Source organism: Paralichthys olivaceus, chromosome 6 (genome assembly GCF_024713975.1).
Source record: "Paralichthys olivaceus isolate ysfri-2021 chromosome 6, ASM2471397v2, whole genome shotgun sequence".
Classification (NCBI taxonomy): Eukaryota; Metazoa; Chordata; class Actinopteri; order Pleuronectiformes; family Paralichthyidae; genus Paralichthys; species Paralichthys olivaceus.
The window spans coordinates 20,549,275-20,572,974 of NC_091098.1; the positions used below are offsets into that span (position 1 = coordinate 20,549,275).

A 23,700-nucleotide genomic window follows, 5' to 3' on the forward strand; every position below is an offset into this window, starting at 1 on the left:
ATGGGTTTCTCACCTTTTAATTAGCTGCCAAGTCTGCAGACGTAAATGTTAATAACCTGTGGAAGCTTCCACTGCTCGTTTCCAGAAACGGTCTAATTGTCAATTCTACTGCATTTTAGTGCTTCCTGAACAGAGAGAGCAATTCTGGAGGAGAATCTACACCAGAAAAATGGATTTTGGGACCAACGTGGGATCTCACAATACAATAATTACATGTATTTATTAATTACATTTATACATTTTTAATGATATTGAATTGAATGTATATAAGATCATTTGGTTAATGACCAAATACTAATGACATTCTCTCAGCTAATTCTAATCAGCACCTGAGGTAATATTCAATAACCCTGCTTAAAGGAATAGTTCACCCAAAAAATGAATCTACTCACCACAATGCTAGTGAAGTGTCCGCAGAGCACTTTTGGAGTTTCAGGGGTAAAGAGCGTTGCAGCCAAATCCAATACAATTAAATTAACTGTTGACTACCACAGGAGCAGTATGGAGGTATTTCATGATATTAAAGACACTTCACGGTGAGTAGATAATGAGTACATTTTCATTTTTCAGTGAACTATCCCTTTAACATTGCATGCCGATGTTAGCCTTTAGCCCAAAACATCACTGTGCCTCTAAGGTTTAAAAGAATGTGCTCCTCTGTTGCATTGATTTTGACCTTTTTCTTTATTTAACTATCATGTTTCTTTTAAAAGTTTCTGTTGAGTTCCCAAACTATGGGAATTGCAAAACCGGAAATCCCTCTTTAAATATAGTCATGTTGAAATAGAATACAAATTAAAGGAAAAATGCAAAAGAGCAAACATGATTTAAAAAAAATTTTTATATGGATTTTGTGACATAAAGTAGGTGATAAGAATCAGTTGTGCACATGTCTCTTAATTAAAAGCAGCACTTCTTATAATAAATCACCTCCAGACCTTTTTTACTTCAATAAAGTGAATAAATAAATGAACAGATACCGTAAAGATGGTTGAGATGGGAGGGGTTTAATCCTGGTACTTCCTGAATATTATGTAAAAAGCCTGTACGCCTCCTGATCCTGCTGACCCCCTCGTTGTCACAAGTTGGTACAGGCCACAGTGCCGTAGCCCACTATGAGACTCTCCCCCCGTCCCTCAGCTGCACAGCTCCCTTCAACCCTAGAGTGAGACTGTCTGATAGAGAGAGCAAGACAGAGTGTGTGTGTGTGTGTGAGAGAGATCACAGAGGCAGCCGCTGAGATGAGAGTGTGAAGCAGTGAGAGGGGAAAACCCCTAGAAAGAACAGCAGAGGCATCAGAAAGAGAAAGAGGACGTCAGCAAATACAGCAAAACAGACAGAGCAGAGGACAGAGAGGAGGAGAGACTCTGGGGGGGAAATAAAGGATGATGTGAATCTACCATCTTTGACAGACCAGGTGCCAGAGTCAAGAGAGGCAATGACTAGATGACCGACCACCACAGACATACACCAGCATCCTGTCCTGGAGCCTCGACAGGGAGGGACGAGAGACATCCACACACTCTCCAGGGGTAAACACTCTCTTCAACCAATCCCACATCCACTGGATCATGTCGTCCACCGGGTCGACCAACCACAACAAGCGACTGGCATGTAAGTAACTATCAGTGACCAGAAATGTAGCCCAGGAGAAAGTGACACAGAGGAGACCTGCTGTGCTGCAACTTTATGACCTGGAGAGGGAATCACTCTGCATTGTTGCTGTTTTATCTCTCAGTCATTTAGCACATGTCTCTTCAGGTTTTAAGATAAGATAAGATAAGATAGACTTTATTCATCCCACACTGGGGAAATTTCGACATTACAGCAGCAGAAATTCAAGTCTTGCACACACACCTAAAGATTGAATATAAATATTGCACATGAGATAGATATATATGCAGGAGGTAGATTCAGAAAAAGGAGAGGAATGATTATTACATTGTTTTTACGTGTTTGTTGAAAAGTCTTTTGGCTGTTGGGATGAAGGACCTTCGAAATCTCTGACTTGCACTTAAATGAAAATGTCTAATTTACATGGGAAAGGGAGGCATATGAAATTGTGCAGGGTTGAGCACTATATTAACTCATTATTCATTATTCAGAGCAACAAAACAGTCAAGTCCTTCATGAGATTTTTTGAAACAAAGGGTTAGTTCATCTAATAACCGTTATACTTGACATTATATACAATATGTATACTTTGTTTATGCTTTATCTCTCCCTTTTAAGCTTTTTGTAAGTTCTCAGAAAACTGCCCTTTAGGTATAATTAAATTATTACTAAACAATAACTAAAAATTACACATATTCATTGAATCATGTTGCATCCTGTTCCAGCCCTGAACAAACCCCCATTAGCAGCTCCTGCAAAGATCCAACTATCCAAAGTGGAAACAGCGGCCATTCTCTGCTTCTCTCGTTTTAACCAAAATTAGCCCGACGTGCTTAATTGTGATCCAACGCCGTTGAGCCGGATGAGGTTTAATTACGGTGAAGAGAAAAAAACTCTGCTTCCTCCAGTCTGACTAAAATAAATGAAGACACTAACTGCTACCTGCTCGACAGAGAAACGCTGTCTTGCCATCTAACTGAACAAATGACCCCACGAGAGCTGCAGCTTTAATGAATAAGTTTCTGTGCGTGTGAGTGTTAATGTACAGAGAGCAGAGGCGGTGCACTACAGATGAGCTCCGTGCAAACTACTCAGAGCCCTGTTTTGATTGACCTTAATGGGGAGCAGTGGGCCCGGCTGGAGGTCATCTTCGCATTTAGCCACGAGTGAAGTGCCTTAATGGCTTCGGGAATGGGAATGGGAATGTCCTGGGAATACACAATCTGATCAGACACTTAGAGAGTGGTTGGTCAGACAAGGTTCAAGATACGAGCACAGCATTAGGATTGTGTAGGAACCTGAGGATGATGGAGAAATAATGAAACTGATGCAGTCTTTAAGATAGAGAGGGGTGAATTAGTAACCACATGTAAATATGAATAATTTCGTTTAAGTAATTATTCTTCAAGGCTTATGAGGCTGAGCTTCCTGCAGTATCATGATGATGATGATGTGGTGGTGGGTGCTGTGGCAAGAGGCCGGACGTGGTTTCACAAGTGAATTGTCTGGGTTCACTTTCTACTCTACTATCGGCTGTGTGTTTATGGATATGTGTGTGTGTGTGTGTGTGTGTGTGTGTGTGTGTGTGTGTGTTAGTGTGTGTGTGTGTGTGTGTGTTAGTGTGTGTGTGTGTGTGTGTGTGTGTGTGTGTAGAGATGGGAGTGGGGAGGCCCGGCGGGGGAGGTGGCTGTTGTGGTGCAGTGATCTCACCCATAAATGATTTATGCTCCATGGACTGCTGTGTCTAGCCCAGCAAGAGGAAAAGTGATCGGCTCGGTAAATAACAGCAGCAATACCTGAAAGTAATGTGGCTGTTTACGACTGGGAGCTGGGTGACACCATCTCTGAGCCCTAGTGGAGGACGAATGGGCTGAAAGGGGGCCACTGCCTCACTTGCTCTGTCTCACACACAAACACCCAGAATCTCTGTTCTCTGAAAACAGAAGGATGATCATGGGATTTATTTCCAATAGCCACAAGGGGATTGACGGCCAAACCATGTGACTCTTGGTTCAAAAGGAACATTTGTTCCCTGCTTCCAGTGCCGTTCCCAGGACTCTTGATATATGACTGCACCATTAAAATGACACAAGCGTTTAATGACGAATGTATTGATGCATACTGGGGAAAAATAACACAACTTGAGGGACGAACGTTTAATTTGTCACTTATATTTAAAAAATAGAGACCAGCAGTGTGTTTTATCCGGAGCTGAGCAGAGGACGTGGTAAAAGGATCAGACCCTGGAATAAGAACCAGAGGGATGAAAGAAATCATGTGCTTCAGCTCAACTGTCACCTCTGGCCTTAGACCACCCACCCCCAACCCGTTGGAAACACACTCCATGTCTAATTCTTGTGTTAGATTCTTTATCCGTAAGAGATTTCAAGTGATAATTGAAATAATTGTATAAGGTCTGCATTTGCCCTGACAAACAGCTAACACACAAATGCATGGAGTCACTGAACCCTTGTATTTTTGAGTTTGAGGCTTAGCTGAGGAAAGCAGACTCGGTTAAGCTTTGCCTGATATCACTGACATTACATTTGCTTTTACCAGGAGTAAGGCACAGCAAGATCAGATTGCATAACATCACATCCTCCCTTCTCTTTCACTTAAAAAAGTATATATGCATGTAATACACAACGTACACTACCACATGCATGCATCCATATTCACTAAAATACACAACGCACACTACAACATGCATGCATCTTTATTCATAACAATATTCAACATGCATGCATCCATCTTCACAACAGTACACTATCAACACTGCAACATTCATGCATGCACATACACTACAGTCTAGGCAGTAAGCTGCAAAGTCATGCTCTACAGATTGTAGCACCATTATGTAACATTAAGCCCCAGGTAATTATGGTTCAGTGTGGGCTTGGATGGAGCATGGATATCTGAGATCACGAGTGTCATGGAATTTTAGCAGGATTGCTCTCATACTACTGTAAAGCTTAACAGAGTAAGTGGCCCATAACAATTCTCTTTTGGTCTTCATCTAAATCATCCCTCTTCTATGCTAAGCTAAGCTAGTATTAAAGGGGACATATGATGCTTTTTCAGGTTTTTCGTTCAGGTTTTTTTTTGTGTGTAAAAAAAGGTCAAATTAAGATAAAAAGCCCAAAGTCTGCAAAATAGTCCACATACAGACAACACTGCTCCTACTCAGTTATCCGGCTGTTACTTCCAGCAATTTCTTGAGTCATGTGACATCACAGATCCCTGAATTTGCATAATACACGCCTTGTGGCTATAGTCCAGCGTGCAGCCTGAAAACAAAGCCAGGCGAAGAAGACCAATATTTACTTCAGGAGCTGAACACAGTTAGCCTATCGCAACGAAGTAGGCCAGCCGGACAGAGGCTGAAAAAAGGAGCTGCAGCAATGGGCAGTATGAGCATAGTAATGTGTTTTCTTAAAATTACAGCATGTAAACCTTTTCAAGTAGTAACCCAAATCAAAATTATGAACCTGAACAAGCATTATATGTCTCATTCTGAAGGAGTATTTCAGTATTTCAAGCCGATAAGCTGCAAAATTCAACTTCACCACTAGATCTCACTCATCTCTACACACTGAACCTTTAAATCCTGTCCCTAAAGAGAAATTGTCCAATCAAAGTTAAGCAACTATGCTACACACATCTGTCAAACTCTGGATGTATCCACCCTTCAAAGTCGGTGTGTAAGTGCCTCAGGAGCTTATAGTTGCCTTATGTAAATAATGCATTGCTCTGATGTTACCCTAATTGGCTAACTAGCTTGCAGCCTGCAGTATTAAAAGGGCTCATCATTATCTACATCGTTTTATGGGCTTAAAGGTTGCGTTAAAAAACCTACGCTGAACTTTGGAAAAGTTTGACAGGGTGACTATTCTCACAGATTGATGCTGATACCTTGAGGGTAAGAGCTTGCAATAATTCCATTGTAAAACATCAGACGATAATCTAATCTGGGGAGGAAATATAGATTCAGTGCAGAAGCCTTTAGTCGTCTAAAGACTACACCTTCTTGGGCTTTGTGCACCTTCAAAGGTTCATAAAAAAATAGTGGTCCCTGAAGTGAAACACAATTTCTGATTCCTGGATCGTGTTATACAGAGGTAAGGGTTATAACGGTGCTCCTGTGTCCCATGGCAACCATTAGAAAATTAAAAGTGGGTTTGAGATGTATGACACTGCCAGAACTAGTTTTTTTTTGCAGTAGTTGTCCTGAATTATTAATCCTATAGCTTTTCTTTCATATCATATCTTTTGTTCAGTTCCATCAGTAACACACCGATGTGTGTTAGTGCAGCGACAGTAAATCAAAGATATGAAACCTGGTCCTCTCCTGCTTTTTTCCCTCATTCTCCTCCTCATATGATCTATGTCTCTGATAATCCTGAGGCCATCACATCCCTAACAAAGCAGCGGTCACAGCAGTTTACTGTTCATTGACCCATCTCTTCCCTGTGACCTGCGTTTCATAGAATAAATGTGGGTGAAGTAAACCAGTTGCACCTTTTAACACCAGGACTATTCCATCACTTTTACACTCACTGACCCTTGCACTAACTGGTCTTGAACACGTTCATACATATTGTTATTACCTTCAGGTTATGTTTTCACTTGCCCTGTTTGTTGGTCTAATAGTTAGCAGGATTATCGATTCAATTAAAGCGACTGGTGGACTGATGGGGCCTGAGCCTGGGAATTAGCGAATTGGCATCCGCACGAATTGTACTTTGGTGCAGATGCCAAAAAAGAGGCGGATCCAGGGATTTGTAACTATGTTTCATTTCCAGACCAGACCAGTTCCTCTTTTCTATTACATTTACATTTTCTATTACTATAAGAACCTGATAATCAGTAATCATAGTATAGTTTGACCTCGGCAGAAGTATGTGCTCCACTGAGTTCCATATAGTTTACTATCATAGACATAATATAAAGATGGACAAAATGTCTCCACTCCAAATGTCTTATTTTCCCAAAATAAATGTTTGACTTTTATGGACATTCCTCTAAGACACTTTAATTAATGTATGAGTAAGAAGTATAATATCGTCTGTCAACAGCAACGGATTCCCATGTGGAGGTTGTCAACACCTTGGGGTCTAACAGAGCATGGCGGTAAAATAATAACTGCCGCCAGTTTGTCTTCCCCAGCAGGATTCATTTGGATGAGTCAGCCTTTTACATGCATGTTTGTCTCCCACGCAGAGGCAAGCAGCGGAGCCTCTGTGTGTGTGTGTGTGTGTGTGTGTGTGTGTGTGTGTGTGTGTGCGTCCACCGGCTGTGTCAGGTTCAGTAATAAAATATGATTTTTAGATGAAGAGACAATGGAAATGTTGGAAAGAAAAGGAGAGGAGAGAAAGAGAGAGAAAGAGAGAGAAAGAGAGAGAAAATATACAGCCACTAGGCAAAGCTGAGGTTTACGTAAGCTGTGCAGTTTCATCATCGTCATCAGAAGCCTCATCATTGCTGTAAGAGCCTGTAGTAACTGGTTTATTTGTCTCAAGCTTTCCACTGCTGTAAACTGATCATGGACACGAGCCAGGAACATCAAGGTGGCAGGCCGTCGCTCTCATGAGTAATTCTGGAGTAATCATTCCATCTACTGGTTTTATTATCTCAGGTGTGTGTCTAAGAATGTAGACAAACATGTAAAGCAAATAAGTAACACATGACATCATGAGCATAAACTAGACAACCTGCACACAGATTTATGTGCGCATCAAAGCAAGAATGCAGCAGCACACACATTTCATTTGAACACATTCACAGAGTCGTGCATGCACACACACATGCACACACGCACACACGCACACACACAGCCATAAAAACAATAGTGACATGAGTCAAAGTGTCAGCTCTTGCAGCCCAGTTGGAAAAGGAACAATCTGAGGAGGTTACACAACCACTGGGTCAGCCTGACAGAGGTCGCACACCTGAGGACGGATGCTCTTTTGATTTTCATGTCTTTTCATAAACTGAAATAAAAAGGCAATTCCAGGAATGCAACACGTAACCAGCTTGACATTTGCAAAATGGGTCTGCTAAGAGCCTGTTTAGGGTATTTGAGTAAGGAGCATATCAAATATTTATCCTAACGACACTCCAAACCAGTGCCAACACCCTGACAGTCAATTAAACATCCATTGTTTTGGCAAGATAACTTATTCATCAAAACATTCACGCACCATGCGACTGAGTTAATTCCACACACAGACACACACACACACACACACACAGACAGACAGAGACAGACAGAGAGAGACAGACAGACAGACAGACACACACACACACACACACTGTGCAATTTGGGCCACTTCCCACAAAGGCTTCCTTTAAAATATAGTTGCAGGAGATATTCATGTAAACGCGTGAGTGTGATTATGACCACTAGAGGTCAGACCAATCTAGTGAGAAGGTTTCCTTTGCCTTATGAAAAGTCACAGAAAGAGCAGTGGATGGAAAAAGGGAGGGTGATGTAAAATAATTGAGAAAAGCAGCAGATTCCCAAAATGAGAAACTCAAACATCTGAGCAGCGATAGCTCAAATGATTGAAATCTGAGATAAAATGCCACATTGTTTAGTGTTCAACAAAAAACCGAAATATATCAAACGCTGGCAACGTCTTCACTGATAGATATTCAGTTTTAGGCGTGAACTCTTTCTATAGTTATTCATCAGATCATTTTTCAGTTTGGCAAAAGTACAGAAAAGTGAAAGCCACCAGATAATTGTGGGATATGACAGGACTTGTTCTCATGAATTGAAATGGCAAACAGCATAATGAGAATACACAGACTTTGTTTGCAGTTTCTCCCACTGGTGCCCATCAGAGGTTAGTTAACAGCTCAAAGGACAAACATCAGCACTTGAAGCCTAACATCTACATCTGAATTAAGATTTATCAATATTTTGGGGGAAATATATGACTCTGTAGACAAGACGACGTACAACAAAGAGCCGTGCCCAGACACAGATCGGTCATTACATGCTTCGTGTTCTTTCCAACATTTCCTAAACATTTCAAGTATCAAGTCCTCGTGTGTCAGGCAGAAGGACATATTTAATATTCAGACACAGTGTACTGCATTAATAGTTCATGTTTTAACTTATTACGTATTTTTTTATTGGTCAGCGGAGACGGACAACTCTCAGCGGTTGTTGGATAACGATTCTACCCAGCACCTGAAGATGAGGGAGAGACAGCGCTTCTTTGAGGAGGTCTACCAGCACGATGTTGATAACTACTTGCCCTCTGCTCACTTGCAGATCGACAGCAGGAAACGTGAGCAAGTCCTCTTATTTCAACGTAGCAGCATGAATGATTAAATGAAAAGTGGACGTGAAATATTTTTGTTTTCTCACTGTTCAACTTTTGAAGATACGAACGTGCCACTTGAGATATGTAACGTGTTTGTTAACACCATGCACGCTGCTGTGCTCATATACACAGCTCCAATGGGCAGTATCTCATCCATGGAAGTGAATGTGGACGTCCTGGAGCAGATGGACCTGATGGACATTTCTGACCAGGAGGCTCTAGATGTGTTTCTAAACTCTGGCTCTGGAGCAGACGACGGAGCGCTGGCTTCCCCACTACCAGGTGCACAGTTTACTTCAAAACGGCCTTCAGCCATTAGTCCTTGAAACAGAGTTTGTCTTTTAGTGGAGTTCAAATTCAATTAATATTCATGAAATTCACAAACATAATAAAAGTTCTGGTGATCTCTATTTTCTTTTGTCTAATGTAAAAATGTTTTAAGATTAAATCTGCTTTCTAATTTATTCAGGTGAGTCATAAAAGGCATTGGGATGATTTGTATTTTCAATTGAAGCCATTCAGCAATACATTCTTTCGGTTTACCACTGTTGTCGGTTGCTTTGATGTGAAAATTACCCGTAGAGAATTTATCTGTGGTTTATCAAAACTGTAAATCATCACCTGAGAGTCTGCTGCAAAACAGCACTGGGACTCATTACAAAAACAAGGTTGTATACACTTGGAAATAAATCTGAACAAAATTGAATTGGAAATACAAAGTAATATTGGGACTTTTTCAAATCTACAATGCACAGCCCACCCAAGCACATCACAACTATGGGGAAACTTGATAGATTGCTACACTATTCCTGAGATGACTATAACGCTGGCAAGTGCTGACACCTTCTACTTGCTTTCGTTCACAGAGTGTGAGGATGAGGACGAAGATGAGGAGGACGAAGATGCGGAGGTGGTCTACAGGGAGCGTGCACCTTTGAAGCGGCAAAAGGAAGTCCACCGCAGCACCAATTCTCGCATGTCGTCCACATCATCTGGTTCCAGCGACACCAGTGGGGCCGGAGAGGAGACGCCTGTGATCCAGTCTGACGATGAAGAAGTCCACGCCGACACTCTGTTGCTGACCTCTGTTCCCCAAACCAGGGATGAAGAAACAGAGGAGGAGGAGGAGGAGGAAAGATGCCTTGCAAGAGAGGGCAGAGGAGTCTGACATCCTTCTGTCTGAGTCTCTACATTTGCATTCCTTTCTTTTGGGGAGAACCCTAGCATGGTTGACCTGGCTGTGATTCACTGTGTCTTCTGTACAACTCAAAATCAACTATGTTCCTGAGTACCTCTTAGATACTCTGTGTTTGTTGAGATCCTAATGATTTAATTAGTCCCATCACTCCCATGCACTAACATGTTCTGGCCGAGATGATTGTCAGTTAAAGTTTTGTTCCTATTGCTGTTTACCTCCTCTCCCTTTTTTTGAACGACTTCAAAGCAACAGCTGCAGAGCAGCCGTGTAATGCCTGAAGGTCCCGGAGCTCAGACGTTCTGGGCTGAACAATATGAATAGAACAAAAACCAAGGGAAGCCATATTGCATTTACTGAACAAATGCAGACATTTACAAAAACTGTGGTGAACAATTTAGTCTATCATCCTGTGGTTATGCTTTTTATTTGTCTGCAGGTGGAAAATGGCTTTGTAGCGTAGCATTTAGATTCCAAACCATAGACTATATAAAAAGATACACGACACATCTCCATTTCCTCCCTAACCCTGTCTAGACAGTCAAAGTAACCCAGATACGATCTCTGCCATCTTGCATATTTTGGAGGCGGTTGTTGGGTGGAACCACAGTGGTGATGTGGTTAGAATAGACATATTAAAACCTCAAGAAATGAACTACCTAAAATGACAGAAGTTATCTTAAAGAAAAATGTATTTGACTTTTAAGTGTGGTCCATTTCCCATCCACTAAGATGGAGGTGGCAGGGTTCATGACCTTTACTGCAGCCAGCCAGCCAACAGGGTGTGATCAGGACGCTTTAGCTTCACTTTTGAGGAACTGTCACGTCATCCATCTTTAAACAGTCAATTCTTCAAACTGACAGATCGGGACTACGCGGCTTAGAGAGCAAACTGTGCAGGGATCATGTATCGTCCCTTTGTGTTTTCAGATGATCTACATGAGGCACAGTGAGCAAAATACAACAAAAAGTTTATCTTCCTCGACTGATTATGATTAATCAGATGCTGTGTGCATGTGCAGACAGTTCACAGCATCATGAAAGGAGCTGTGTTTGTACATGCATGCTGTTTTTTGTTCTTGTTAATGACTATTTCATGTTTTCGAACCTGTACCTACAAAGTGTTGCATTACAGAATGGAAAGGCGCGGCTGTTACCTGCACCTGAAACCAAGTTACTCCTCTCATCCACATGAGATGTAGTCTGAGAGTTGAATATACTGTATGTTACGTTAAGAGTGAGTGATTTCCTTCTTTATGCAGTGTAGAATATGTGTGTCTGTGTGGGTGTGTGGATGTGTAGATGTGGATCCTCAACATTATGAAACAACCATTTTACAGTGTTATTAATGTTGTGCATCTCTTACCCACTCAGACATCTTGCTATGAACTTAATAAAAACAAACCAGTTGAATTTGGTGTAAGTGGTTTTCTGTCTTTCTTTTTCTTCGTAGTAGTTTTACCACCGTTAAACATTAAGTCTACTCTTCTCTGGAAATTAAATGTGACAAATTAAGTCATGCTAAACATTCTGGCAAAAACACGGACAATGCTAAAGAGCTCTGCAAACCCTGTGTTTAATAATAATACCCTAAAACATTAAATTCTCATGATTTCAGACTCCAGTGAATCTAAGCAACTTAACACCAGTGAGCAAAGTCAACATTAATTAATCCGTCCTTTCTAGTTCTACCTGTTCGGCACTATCAATCATCCCTATAGCTCGAGTCAACTTCCGCTCCTCTTCCCAGGCGAGGCTAAAACAAAGTGAGCTTGTCCTCATCTACTCATTACCCACAGTCTCTGTTGTTGGACAGTGTTACTTAAAATCATCATAGCTGTCACAATAGACAAACTTGTAAAAAACTTTGATTGTATTACAATGTTTGACTCTTAATCTCTTAATTATGGCAGTTACCACATTACAATTTTTGTGTGTGTGGAGGGAAATATAATTGCCTGAACTGCAGATAATTGACCATTGCTTGGAATCTAAAAGGTTAAGCTGTAACACCTCATTGTGAAATACAAGTAAAGAACTTTACTGGGACGGCTAAACCTATAGGGTTGAGATACCAGACTGCAGAGCAGGTTTAAGAGATCTCTGCCTTGACCCGACCTCAGCTTGTAGTGATGGAGTCACATACAATTGCAATAACTACTACAGGAGTTTTGAACTCTGGCACGTGTTCATCATGACCCTGTTTGGTGTCAAAATCTGTCCTGAGTGATCTGTTCACATGAAGGTGACAGCTCTTACAAGCTCGAACACACCCCAGATGCATTGAGGATGGATTAGAGGTCATTTGTCATCACTCAGACCACATTCATAGATGGTCTGGGGAGGCGTGTGGCCACATTTTTTGAGCTGTGTGAACACAAATATGTCCTGTGCCACAATAAACAACCAACTATACTCAACAGATGGTCTCTGATCGGCTCCAGTTTATTCAAGAATTGAAAGTATTGCACACTTATCAGTGCCCATACATTGAGCTATTTGCGGCCACCACCACAATAATAATATGAATTGCCCCATATTGATTAAATGTTTTAATATATAAAATATTGTTTCACTGTTAAGCTTTATGGATTGTTTTGATGAGCCCCTCCTGGCTCTGATCTCTCACAAACACAGTGACAATGGAGACATCCATATAGTCGAACATGTTTTGGTCGTCGCAAACAGAGCTGACGTTCTTACGTATTTGCGAATGAGGCGTGGAAGTGAAATCTGATCACGAGTGGTCACAGGAGACACATTCAGAATGGATTTTGATGTAACCAGACAAACTTAGAGCTGTCCACATGTGATTGGATCTTTCAGGATAGATGTATGAATATAAAATAGGATCCAGAACTGTGCAAGTTGCAATCACATAACTTTGCATATGAGTAGTAGGGTGTGGTCTGTCCCCTGTACTGAGTTCTCATGTAATGTATTGATACTGAGTCATAGTGCGTTGGAAAGTCAACGTGTAATCAACGATGAGCTGGTCTGATGGCCTGGTCTGAACTCACTGCAAGATAGGTCCATTATGATACAATAGTTGTACAGATTAAAGTCAATCATCCTACAGACATGAAATGAAATATAAATATTCAGGGTATTTCACAACAAGGACGACCAGTGCGGATTGTGAGCACATTCATCTGAGGTTCTGGATACTGCAACATAACAGGCAACATAACAAATACTTTATTGTACGTCTATTAGCTTTACGAGTAGTTAGCTCTGAGTGTTTTGGCACATCAGTAAATCAGAGTTATTATGTTATTCTTTCATCATTTTTTTGTGACCGATCACTGACCACATTTGATAAAGATAAACATTCACTCTGTCCTTGATCTATTCTTGCAGACTGTTCCCTAAATTCTCAGGTGGCAATCACACTGAAGGGAAAGGTATAACATAGGCGGGGTTACACTTAAACTTGCCAAATATTATTCACTGTGGCAACCGGACACTTTCATGCTCTTATTATTGGAAACGGACAATTGTGCCGTTAACGTGTAAGATGTTATTCTATTTTAAGAGAAAAACACAAATGTGTGTCGACATCCAGTGTGTGTGTAGGGTAACGAAGTACTGAATGTATGTGACTGACTGAATGAGTGAGAGTAAGCTATAATGCATCAATGAGTTTAAGTTATGTTTTTCCAGTCACCATCTAATACTTACAGGACATTAATCTGAGACATTTGTGACGTATGTGAGAATATGACATGGTAGAGTTCACTTTAGTCTCTTTATCGTATTCACAAAAACACTCTCCCAAAATTAATTCACATATGGAAACACATACACTGATAGGAAATGTGTATGAAGCTCATCTCCACTGGGTCTAATTGTAGGTGAGGAAACAACGAATCACATTGCACAGCTGCATGCAGGAACAGACAGCTATTGGTAAATGTCAGCCAACCTGCTGCCTGCAGGTATTGTGGGCTGTCGCACTCTTACTCAAGCTGTGTTGACTCTTTTGGAGCACTCCCACGGAGCATATTGGACAGGGTGGATCAAGATGAGGACCTGTTCCTTACTTCTGTTGGTAAGTTAAGTGAAGTAACAGTTTTGGTTCACAATGAACATGATAACAAAGGTGATTGTTTGTATTTATAGCAAACTTGTAAACTTAGAAATGATAGCACATGTACTTAGTGTCTAGTTGTTGTCAATGTGTTATTCTAAAATTTAAGTTTATCAAACAAAACCAGTTGTATGGATTAAACTACGAAATTCAAGTTGTGGACATGGTAATTGTATGAGTACATTTCATACAGTTATTGATCCAAATGTCTGAGATGACTTAAACTTTAACTTGAATGGTTAACTCAATTTACAGGTGCACAAAGACTTTTGCTTTGGTTTTCCATCACAGTCTAAAGACATAAAGAATAGATGGTGTGGAAACTGTATGTTGCCCATATGTGCATGTGAAGGTGGTTCTACACGTTGTGGAAATCTACATAGATTATAACTGAATAACAAATTACAGTGAATGAAATGGAGAGGGTGTCGGGGAGACAGTGATAGATTAAAGGAGTTACATCGGATCACTATCTAGTTTTCTTGTCATTGTAGGTTGCATTAACAGCCCTGGCAGAGTTTCCCCATGGGAAGCACATGAGGCGTGCTAAGCGGGTAATCATTTTGTGTTTGAAATTGCACAGTCCAGCTAAAATGTTTTGATTTGAGCAAAAATGATATTAGCTGTGAACTTTACTAATCCACAGGAGCTTTTGCTGCGTTCCAAAAGAAGGTGGGTTGTAACTACGATCGAATTAACAGAGGAGGACCCTGGTCCGTACCCAAAACTGCTTACAAAGGTGAAGACTTCATTTTGTAAATTAAATGACCGACCAGTGTGGCAGCCTTTCTGCCCAACTCAGATATGGAAACAGCTCAGTTGTGTTTGTTTGGACTCTAGTTGTCTAATGACAAGGAAGACAAGAAAAACACAAAGTACAAAATCAGTGGAACGGGTGTGGATGAGGAGCCAGTGAATACGTTCTGGATCAATGAAGACACTGGAATCCTGTATGTCAAGAAACCCATTGACAGAGAGAAATACAATTTCTTCCATGTGAGTTTCATACTGGAATATCAGTTCCTCCAACAGTAGATAACTTTCATTGATTATTTTAATCACTGGAAATCATCTTAATTTGTTCTTTAACCAACAGATCAAGTTTGATATCTGGAACATAATGGAAAATGAAAATGCAGACTCTTCACTATCTTTTGATGTAGAAGTACAGGACATCAATGACAATGCACCTTTATTTACCTATTCTCACGTTAGAGCCAATGTAAAGGAAAACACACCAGAGGGTGAGTATGCATGTTTTCTTCCTGCAGTTAATAATATCACACATAAAACTAGAAGGGTGCTTATAGAGGACAAACCTCTGCCAAGGCTAACGCCTCACCACGTTAAATTACAAAATATGAATCCACTTGTCTAGATCCACTTGAAAATGTAATGGATTCTTCCTTGGGTTGTACCCCTCTAGAAAAAAATCCATGTCGTTTCAGAGTAATCTTGTTTGTATGGCTATAAAAGACTTCCCACAAAGTCGAGGCGGTCAAACCTCGATGTGAGATAATAATAATTTCAAATCTGGTCTTTTATCCTGTATCACACTCATGCTTTGTCATTTTTAATTATCTTGTTCCTCACTTCCTACCTTTGTGTAACACGTTCATTATTTTGTGCTTCCTTTCCATAATGATCTAAAGGGTTCTTGCCAGTGGAGCTGAATTTCATTGACAAAGATAAACAGAACACACCTAACTCTTCGGTCACCGTCAGTATAATTTCACAGAAACCGGCAGAGCCCAAGATTGGAGTTGAACAGCTCAGTAACCAGATGGCTCAGCTCAAACTTAAAGGATGTTTTGACTACGATGTGAGGCTCAGTGACCTACTTTCTAGCTGCATATAAACAGCAATACACACTCATACTGATATTTCAATATAATGTTTTAAAAAAGTCCAAACATGTTTATATCTGTTACAGAAAATCAAGACATATGAAGTTATTGTTCAAGCAAAAGATCATGGGACACCACCTCTTTCCTCCACTGTTGTTGTTACTCTCAATATTGTTGACACAAACTCTCATCCACCAAAGTTCAAGGAAAATCAGGCAAGGATATCATCCTCCTCATCAATATAATTATTATTATTATTATTAATAAAGTTGATCTTGGGGTGACGTACGATGTATGTGATAAATCTGTCCTGTCTGTCCAGTACTATGTTGAGGTATCGGAATCAGTGACCAAAAGAGATGTCTTGAGAGTTGCAGTAGAAGACAAAGACACTCTTGAAACTCCTGCATGGCGGGCCAAATATTTCATCATAGACAAAGATGAGGAAGAATACTTCCAAATTGAAACTGACCCCAACACAAATGAGGGTATTCTGAATGTCATTAAGGTAATTCAACTTATCTCACTCTATTAGAAACCACATCTATTCACAGTGGACCAAGTTAAAGTTCAACAAACATGAAACATCATGAATATACGTTGCAACAGTATTGATCTAAACCTGCATGTCTTTCCAGGGGAAGGATTTTGAGAAGACAACTGTAACAACCTTGGAGATCGGAGTAGAGAATGAGGAACCCCTTTTTGCTTGTGCAGACAAATCAACCGGCAAAGTCACACTTCCACCTCTACATAAGGTCAACATCACAATAAAAGTGATTGATGTAAATGACCCACCGCAGTTTGAGAAAGACACAGTTCATTTGTACCTAAAGGAAGAGGAGGAGCCGGGGAAGTTGCTGTTCACTGCAAAGGTTGATGACGACGACTCTGACATAGACAAGATCAGGTTGGTGCCAAATTAGTGAATTTCTGCTAAATTTGTTTCCACATTTGGCATTGAGCACAACCTTTCAGACAGTCACCGTTCTCTTTGGAGGTTTTTTTTTTCTTTTGCTTCAGCCATTTGTTAGAAATGTCATCTACCCCCCCTACTCAATCAAAGTTGTAATCCTGCGAGGGATCTCCTGAGTTCTCACATGGGCTCCTCCACATTTTCTATTAACTTGTTACAAGGGGGTAGGCCAGAGACCATAGGTTTTTCTCTACTCTCCAATATCTCCTATCTGTGATCAGGTTTTCGCTGTCAGAAGATCCAGCGCATTGGATGACCATTAATGAGGCTACAGGACAAATCACATCGGCTAAGAAAATGGACAGAGAATCACCCTTTGTTGATGAGAAAGGCATTTACAAAGTCGCCATCTTGGCCGTAGATGACGGTATGAAGGAGCTCCATTGTGTATTGTAATCAAACACGAGCTGCATGGTTCATTGCTGAAAGTGACGTTTTTCCTTAACTTTGGTTACCAAGGTATGCCTCCAGCCACAGGTACATGCAGAGTCCTGATCCACCTGGGGGATATCAATGACAACACGCCAAAGCTGGTCCACAAAAGCGTAATTTTGTGTGGAAACAAGGGCAACAAGGTCATGGTGCCTGCTAAAGACTCAGATAATCCTCCATATAGTGGGCCCTTTGCCTTTTCTCTGGGAGGTGATGTTGATAATCTGAAGCAACAATGGAAACTAGACCCTGCTTCTGGTTAGTACTTAGCATTTAACCCGTGTCATTCAGATAAATCGTCCCTATATCTAACTTTATTTACAATGTTCTCTAGGAATGGAAGGTGGCCTTGTTAGCCTAACTTCACTTCCTTACGGCAACTACTCAGTGCCCCTGGAGATTCAGGACCAACAGGCCACAAACGCACGTGAGACCGTGGAAGTGATAGTGTGCGACTGTGGAAAAGCAGACGTCTGTCGAGCCAGAGAACCAATCTCATCCAGCCTCGGGGCCGCTGGTATTGGATTGATTTTTCTAGGATTGCTGATATTTTTGTGTGAGTATTCAGCAGTCAATGGACACATTAACAAAACCATAAGGTTTCTGCTCAATAAACCTACAGTAGCTGAGGGATGTGGTAGTTCCCTGAAAACACAACAAATGCGCTCTGTTCTTGAATGTTTATTTGATGCGTGTCTGCAGTGCTGCTACTCCTCTTTATATGCAACTCTGGAAAAAGGGCGTTCAATCACATCCCCATCGCAGGGGATGAGGGCAACCAGACCCTTATCAAGTACAACCAAGAAGGAGGTGGCGCTGCATGCACAGTGAGTTGGTAGTTGTGAGTAAGGCAGTGACATCATATGCTATATTATACCCAGTTTGAGGGGTTCTGCATTGTTTAATTTGTTTTCTCCCTATCTGCCAGGCTAGGCCCACTCGGCTCTTGCCATCTTCAAATGGAGTAACTGTGACAGACAGCCTGAGTACCACCCGGCAGGTACTCCTGATCCCGCCACACTCAGCTGCCTTTCATTCCCCTTTTTTGTGGTTGACATTTGAACAGACAGGTCTTATGTGTTAGTGTGGGTCAAAAGGCAGGCATTAAAAAACCTAAGTAAGCAAAACAGGGAAAACAGTTTTAGAAAACACAGGTCTTAACCTTCACGGTAAATTACAGCTCTAATCCAGCTGCTGTTCTTAGAGGTTGACTTGTCTGTTTTAGACATATTTATGACTTTATTTACAGGGTTTTTGTGGATTGTGTGACAGGTATCTCACAGGGTGAACTTTACCTGTATAGCCAGATACCAGCCATTTGAAGTTATCTGGAGTACCTGCAAGGAGGGACTTGTTACACATTTTACAGGGGTCTGCTTTACTAATTTTCTCTCCTCAAATAGATCCATAATGTGGATCCTGTAATAATAAAGAATGATACCTCTGGGTTCACCGTGGTGAGTAAAAAAATATTTTATGTTTGACAGTCTATAAAATGAAAACTTGTATCCTGTAGATTTTAAAGAAATGATTTAAAGTAGCACAACTTTTTGAAATGGGGATTGCACAAAGAATAAATTAACTTTCAGCGCAGATATGACTTAAAACATCTGTGGTTGAAACAGGCCTTGTTCTTGTCTTACTATGCTCCTCTAACCCGAGTTAACTTTAATGTGTGTCACTGACAGAGTCATTCTAACATGGGCTTATGTGAAATGCGTCAGAGGGACGATTTTACAAAACTTGGAGGGCAGAACAAGGTGAGTGCAAACATGTTTCCTGAGGACAATTATTTGATTTATTAATTAGTTTTATAAATTACAATTTGTTGACTCTGGCATTTCCAATGTTTCTGTCTGTGCAATTTCCATATATTAAGTGTATATAATCCTGTTTACACACACACACATATATATACATATATACTCATGGTGCTGGATCCAGAGGAAGATGTCCTAAAACCATTTGAAGAAAGGGAGCTAAAGAGAGGATTTTGAAGGCAGAAGGTATAGAAGACTAAATGTACCTTATACTTGTTTTCTTAATTTTAGCACTTATCAAGGAAGCCAAGCAGGAGAATCATCGACTGGGTAAGTAGTGCTCTCTAATAATGGAATATGATTTCATAAGTAGGCAAAATATAAATGTCTTTGACTTGTTAACAAGGCAGTGAGAACCCCATGTGTTTAACCCATGCAGGAAGGCTCAACAAGGCGCACAGGGTCTTTCCGCATGCGGTCAAATCAACACCTCGCAGTTTGCATCGAACGGGTAAGATCACAAAGAGCTGAACGCTGTGCATCCTCTCTTAATGCTTTCATAAGGCACTTATCTTAACTGATAATCAAATTCGACTAGCTGTATCGGTTGCACAGCACTGACTGAAGGACAGGCCACAATTATGATATAGTGAATGAGAATAAATTCAATGAGAAGCAAATGCAGGACATGGATGAGAACAAAATCACTATTATTTCCTTTGTCTCAAGCAATTTAAGAAAAAGTCATACTGTGTGTGTTTGTATATGCATTCAACTCTTTTTGACAGACTGACCCAGAAAATCAATTTTACTCAATTCCACAGAGAATCCACGTGATTGATGGAGACCTTATCGACCACCCGATGTACCAGCCCTTCTGCTTTGCCTACGAGGGAGACGACAGCATATGTGCGTCACTGGATGAGCTGTCACTCAGCAACCTGGGAGATGATGTTGAGTTTCTGAATGACTTAGGGCCAAAGTTCGAGACCTTGGGCAACATCTGTCACCAAACAGTTCAAAACAAAAACTCACAGATTTGAGGGGCACAGCTGGAATTATCTCCTGATGATTCATTTATGGAGCAGATCAAGGTCTTCAAAAATATGGTGCACAAGAACACGTAAATAATAGTGAACAGATATTATGTTGATCAGAAAATTATTCCCCATTGTATGATGTCATACAGGTGATAAGCGTCACAAAGGCAGAAAATGACATCATGCATAGTTCATATTAGTAGTTTTTTCAAATAATTTTTGGAGCTATCTCTGCATCCTACAGGACTAAAGACCTGACCTGAGGCTTGTATACATAGAAAATGAATTAACAATCATATGGTATCATCATGACGACACTATGAAGTCAGAAAATAATGTTATAGTGTCTAGTGACGCATTCATTTTTGCAAACCAATAACATTAGAATCAGGAATCACACAAATCTTCATCCTATCAACCAATCATTCCTCATCATATTGTATCAATGACATGAAAAAGATAGCATTGTCTAATGGGGGGTATGCAGTGCATGCACAGGGCACCGCCCCTTCAGTGTTTTCCATGCCTTGTTTGTGACTATGATTAAGATCCGGATGGATATTAATTCATTTATATACCACAACTTTTAGAATTTGTATTGTTTTCATTATGGAACTGAACATCTTACCTACAGTTTGGACACCTCTAACCAAACTAACATTTGGTTGATTGATAAAATGAAAGGAAATGAATATAAGATCAGCTAATGCACATTAAAATAAGCCTCATCCTTGACAGTAATGCACTGTTTCTGTAGTCCTAAAATGCATGTTCTTCATACTTTACTACCTTGGTATGGTGCCCAAACTTTTGCAAATGCCACACTTAGTTTAACTTCTAATTATCTTAAAGTTCATGAAATAAAAAGTACATTAAAATCAGAAGATAGGCTGTTTTAATGTCTTTGTGGTTTAAAATGTAGCATTTGCACAGGGGCCCTTAAACCTTTGCACTTAACTGTATTTGTATAGATCCAAATATTGAATAGTGACATGATGTGATACAAGGATTCTGTGGTGTAGGCTGTTCTATGCTTGGTTGAAGATCGACTCATTGCACTGAAATAATTGTTAAGCTCTGGTGATTTTGAAATATTGTATCTTGACAGTAACTGGGTGGGTTGGCTTTTTTTGTTTTTTGTACTTTGCTGCAATTCGAGTGTTGCAACACCTCAGTATTTACACAGGTGGAGGTTCTGTCACAACAGTATTATTTTGACTTTATTTTTGCTGTAACCTAATAGAAGTTAAACTGTGGTAACTGGGAAAAGTTAAGGTGCACACAAACAATTCCTGTTTGTCACAGACCAGCTGACTGGTTGAAAACATTGTTGGTCCACAGTACGACAATACAAATTAATTCATTGCTTTGTCTTTTTTTTTTTTTTTTAGCATTTTTGTATCTGTTTTTATAAATATACATTATTTTTAATGAAATGTACTATTTGAAATAAACTTAGAATTGGTGGTAGCAATCTCTTTTATGTTTGTATGTTGTCATGTTTCATTTTACCTGGTTACAAAGGATAAATATTTGTCTAAGTCATATATATATATATATATATATATATGTACCAAACTAGCAATATGTCATATTACAATACATATATTTTACATTATAATTTGACTTCAATTTCAGCCACTTCAATTATTATAAGTAATCAACAAAAATATATAATGCTTTAAACTGCAGACTTATCGTCTAACGACAAGACTGTGACATGAATTGCATAAGATAAAGAAGTTATCAATAATAGCATAACAATATAGCTGCCATTATCTTGACGAAAAGGTACGTTTGGTTGTGTGGTTAAGTGTGGAAAATGATTTCCTAACATGTGCCTGTGTTGCTTCAGCCCGGCCTGTATAGATTTATTTGACTTATATACGGTAGGCTGTGATATTCTGGCTTCATGTTGCTGAATGTTACAGTGGATGTCTAAATTCACTCAGTCAGCAGAAGCAACAGAACTCATTTCAGGTCAGGTAAGAACTTTGATTGTAAGCACAATAAAAACAAAGTAAGACAAAATGAAGGCGTTAACAGTGCAGCTATTTCATGGTACAGCAGGCCAGCAGAAATAAAATGCTATCACAAAGAACTATCAGCAAAAGACACAAAGTACAGTGACAGTATTTCAAAGTAATTCTATACTCCACCCTGATAGATAGGTCAAACTGGCAGCTCGACCTGTTCTATTCATGGCGTGACGTGAGGAAGCTGGTGGCTCCAGTATTACGCCCACTTGTCCTTTTGTTTCTCCTGAGATTTTATCAGATTTCATCAGAGCTGCCCTTCTTCACTGGATCTCATAGATAATTACACAATCTAAATGATAGATACGTACGTGTCGTGCTTCCGTTATACTCACAATTCTATCAAATCGGTTTATTCCAGAAACTAACTACGTATTACTTCTATACGACTACTGAGGAGCAATGTCCAAGTTCATTTGTTAGTCCGACAGTGATTCATTGGCAGGAACACAAGCCCAGTGAACACTACATGATCTGTAACATCAACATGGAAAATTATGAAGCAGGATAAAGGAAAGAGAAAAACGACAATCATCATCATGAGAGGCAGCAACTGAGCAATTGAAAAAAGAAAAAATTGGTTTGGGATGAAAGTTTTTCTTTTTTTTTTTTTAATAATAATTCCGGAAGTAAAAAAACTTTAATAAACTCTGTTCATAATATTGAGCGAATTAATATATGATGTTTTACGTATAAAATATAGTATTACATTATGTCTTTTATAATATATCTCAACCTGTATTTATATGTTTAAATATTTATTTCATGTTTTATTCATTTATCATCAAACTGGGCTAGAAAGGGGCTAAACATTTGACTGTTTTGAATAAAACACCTAAAAAAACATATTGTATTTATGAATTGTGTGTACCTATAGTAATTATTATTATCTGTGATACACAGTAAAACATGGCACTTTTTCCAAACTTCCAGACTAAACTTATCGGATTCACATAAAGCCATTATTCAGGCTCATTCAAGAAATAGTCTCTTATCTGAGTGAATAACTTTCTTAACAACACATTATCTCAGGCAATTTGTACTTGACATGATACAACAGATGTTGGTTATATCTGACTATCAACTTTACACTGCTTAGTCATGAGGCCAAACTGTTGATTATGCAAATCTAGCACTTCCACAGAAATGAGGAGCCCTTTTTTTGTTGTTGATGTTTTCCTGTATGCTGGCACGTGTCTATAATGTCTTCACTGAATTTTTGTTTGACGTTTCCTCATTCACTACAGCAATGGGAAATGTGTTTCTCACTGTCTTTTGTATGTTGTAAAGTGTGCGTTATTTCATGTAATGTAGTAGAATTTGCAATTTGACATAAAACATTAAAAATCCATCATGTACTCACTCTGAGCCCATTG

General features: G+C 39.8%; 2 protein-coding genes across 2 annotated transcripts; both read left to right on the top strand.

The window, feature by feature from the left end:
• The first annotated feature begins 1,147 nt into the window (after positions 1-1,147).
• Positions 1,148-11,566, top strand: LOC109635027 (dysbindin-like). Its single transcript, XM_020095919.2, has 4 exons — positions 1,148-1,614; positions 8,763-8,912; positions 9,081-9,230; positions 9,815-11,566. Exons 1-4 carry the CDS (start codon positions 1,572-1,574, stop codon positions 10,114-10,116), a joined length of 645 nt encoding a protein of 214 aa, XP_019951478.1. The 5' UTR covers positions 1,148-1,571; the 3' UTR covers positions 10,117-11,566.
• A 2,475-nt stretch (positions 11,567-14,041) lies between these two features.
• On the top strand, positions 14,042-21,771 carry cdh26.1 (cadherin 26, tandem duplicate 1). Its single transcript, XM_069526699.1, has 19 exons — positions 14,042-14,194; positions 14,728-14,787; positions 14,880-14,972; positions 15,074-15,229; positions 15,330-15,477; positions 15,886-16,055; positions 16,167-16,295; positions 16,403-16,588; positions 16,719-16,990; positions 17,278-17,423; positions 17,516-17,746; positions 17,823-18,044; positions 18,191-18,315; positions 18,417-18,488; positions 18,892-18,945; positions 19,177-19,248; positions 19,540-19,578; positions 19,688-19,759; positions 20,073-21,771. The coding sequence occupies exons 1-19, from the start codon at positions 14,057-14,059 to the stop codon at positions 20,289-20,291; spliced, it is 2,604 nt and encodes an 867-aa protein (XP_069382800.1). The 5' UTR covers positions 14,042-14,056; the 3' UTR covers positions 20,292-21,771.
• The last annotated feature ends 1,929 nt before the right edge of the window (positions 21,772-23,700 follow it).

Bases quoted from the DNA above. Each gene is read 5' to 3' on its own strand.
- LOC109635027 (XM_020095919.2), top strand. From the start codon at position 1,572: ATGTCGTCCACCGGGTCGACCAACCACAACAAGCGACTGGCAT. The intron at 1,615-8,762 runs GTAAGTAACTAT...TTTATTGGTCAG, and splicing joins CCACAACAAGCGACTGGCAT to CGGAGACGGACAACTCTCAG. The intron at 9,231-9,814 runs GTGCACAGTTTA...TTTCGTTCACAG, and splicing joins GCTGGCTTCCCCACTACCAG to AGTGTGAGGATGAGGACGAA.
- cdh26.1 (XM_069526699.1), top strand. From the start codon at position 14,057: ATGTCAGCCAACCTGCTGCCTGCAGGTATTGTGGGCTGTCGCACTCTT. The intron at 16,589-16,718 runs GTAATTCAACTT...ATGTCTTTCCAG, and splicing joins GTATTCTGAATGTCATTAAG to GGGAAGGATTTTGAGAAGAC. The intron at 17,747-17,822 runs GTTAGTACTTAG...AATGTTCTCTAG, and splicing joins GAAACTAGACCCTGCTTCTG to GAATGGAAGGTGGCCTTGTT.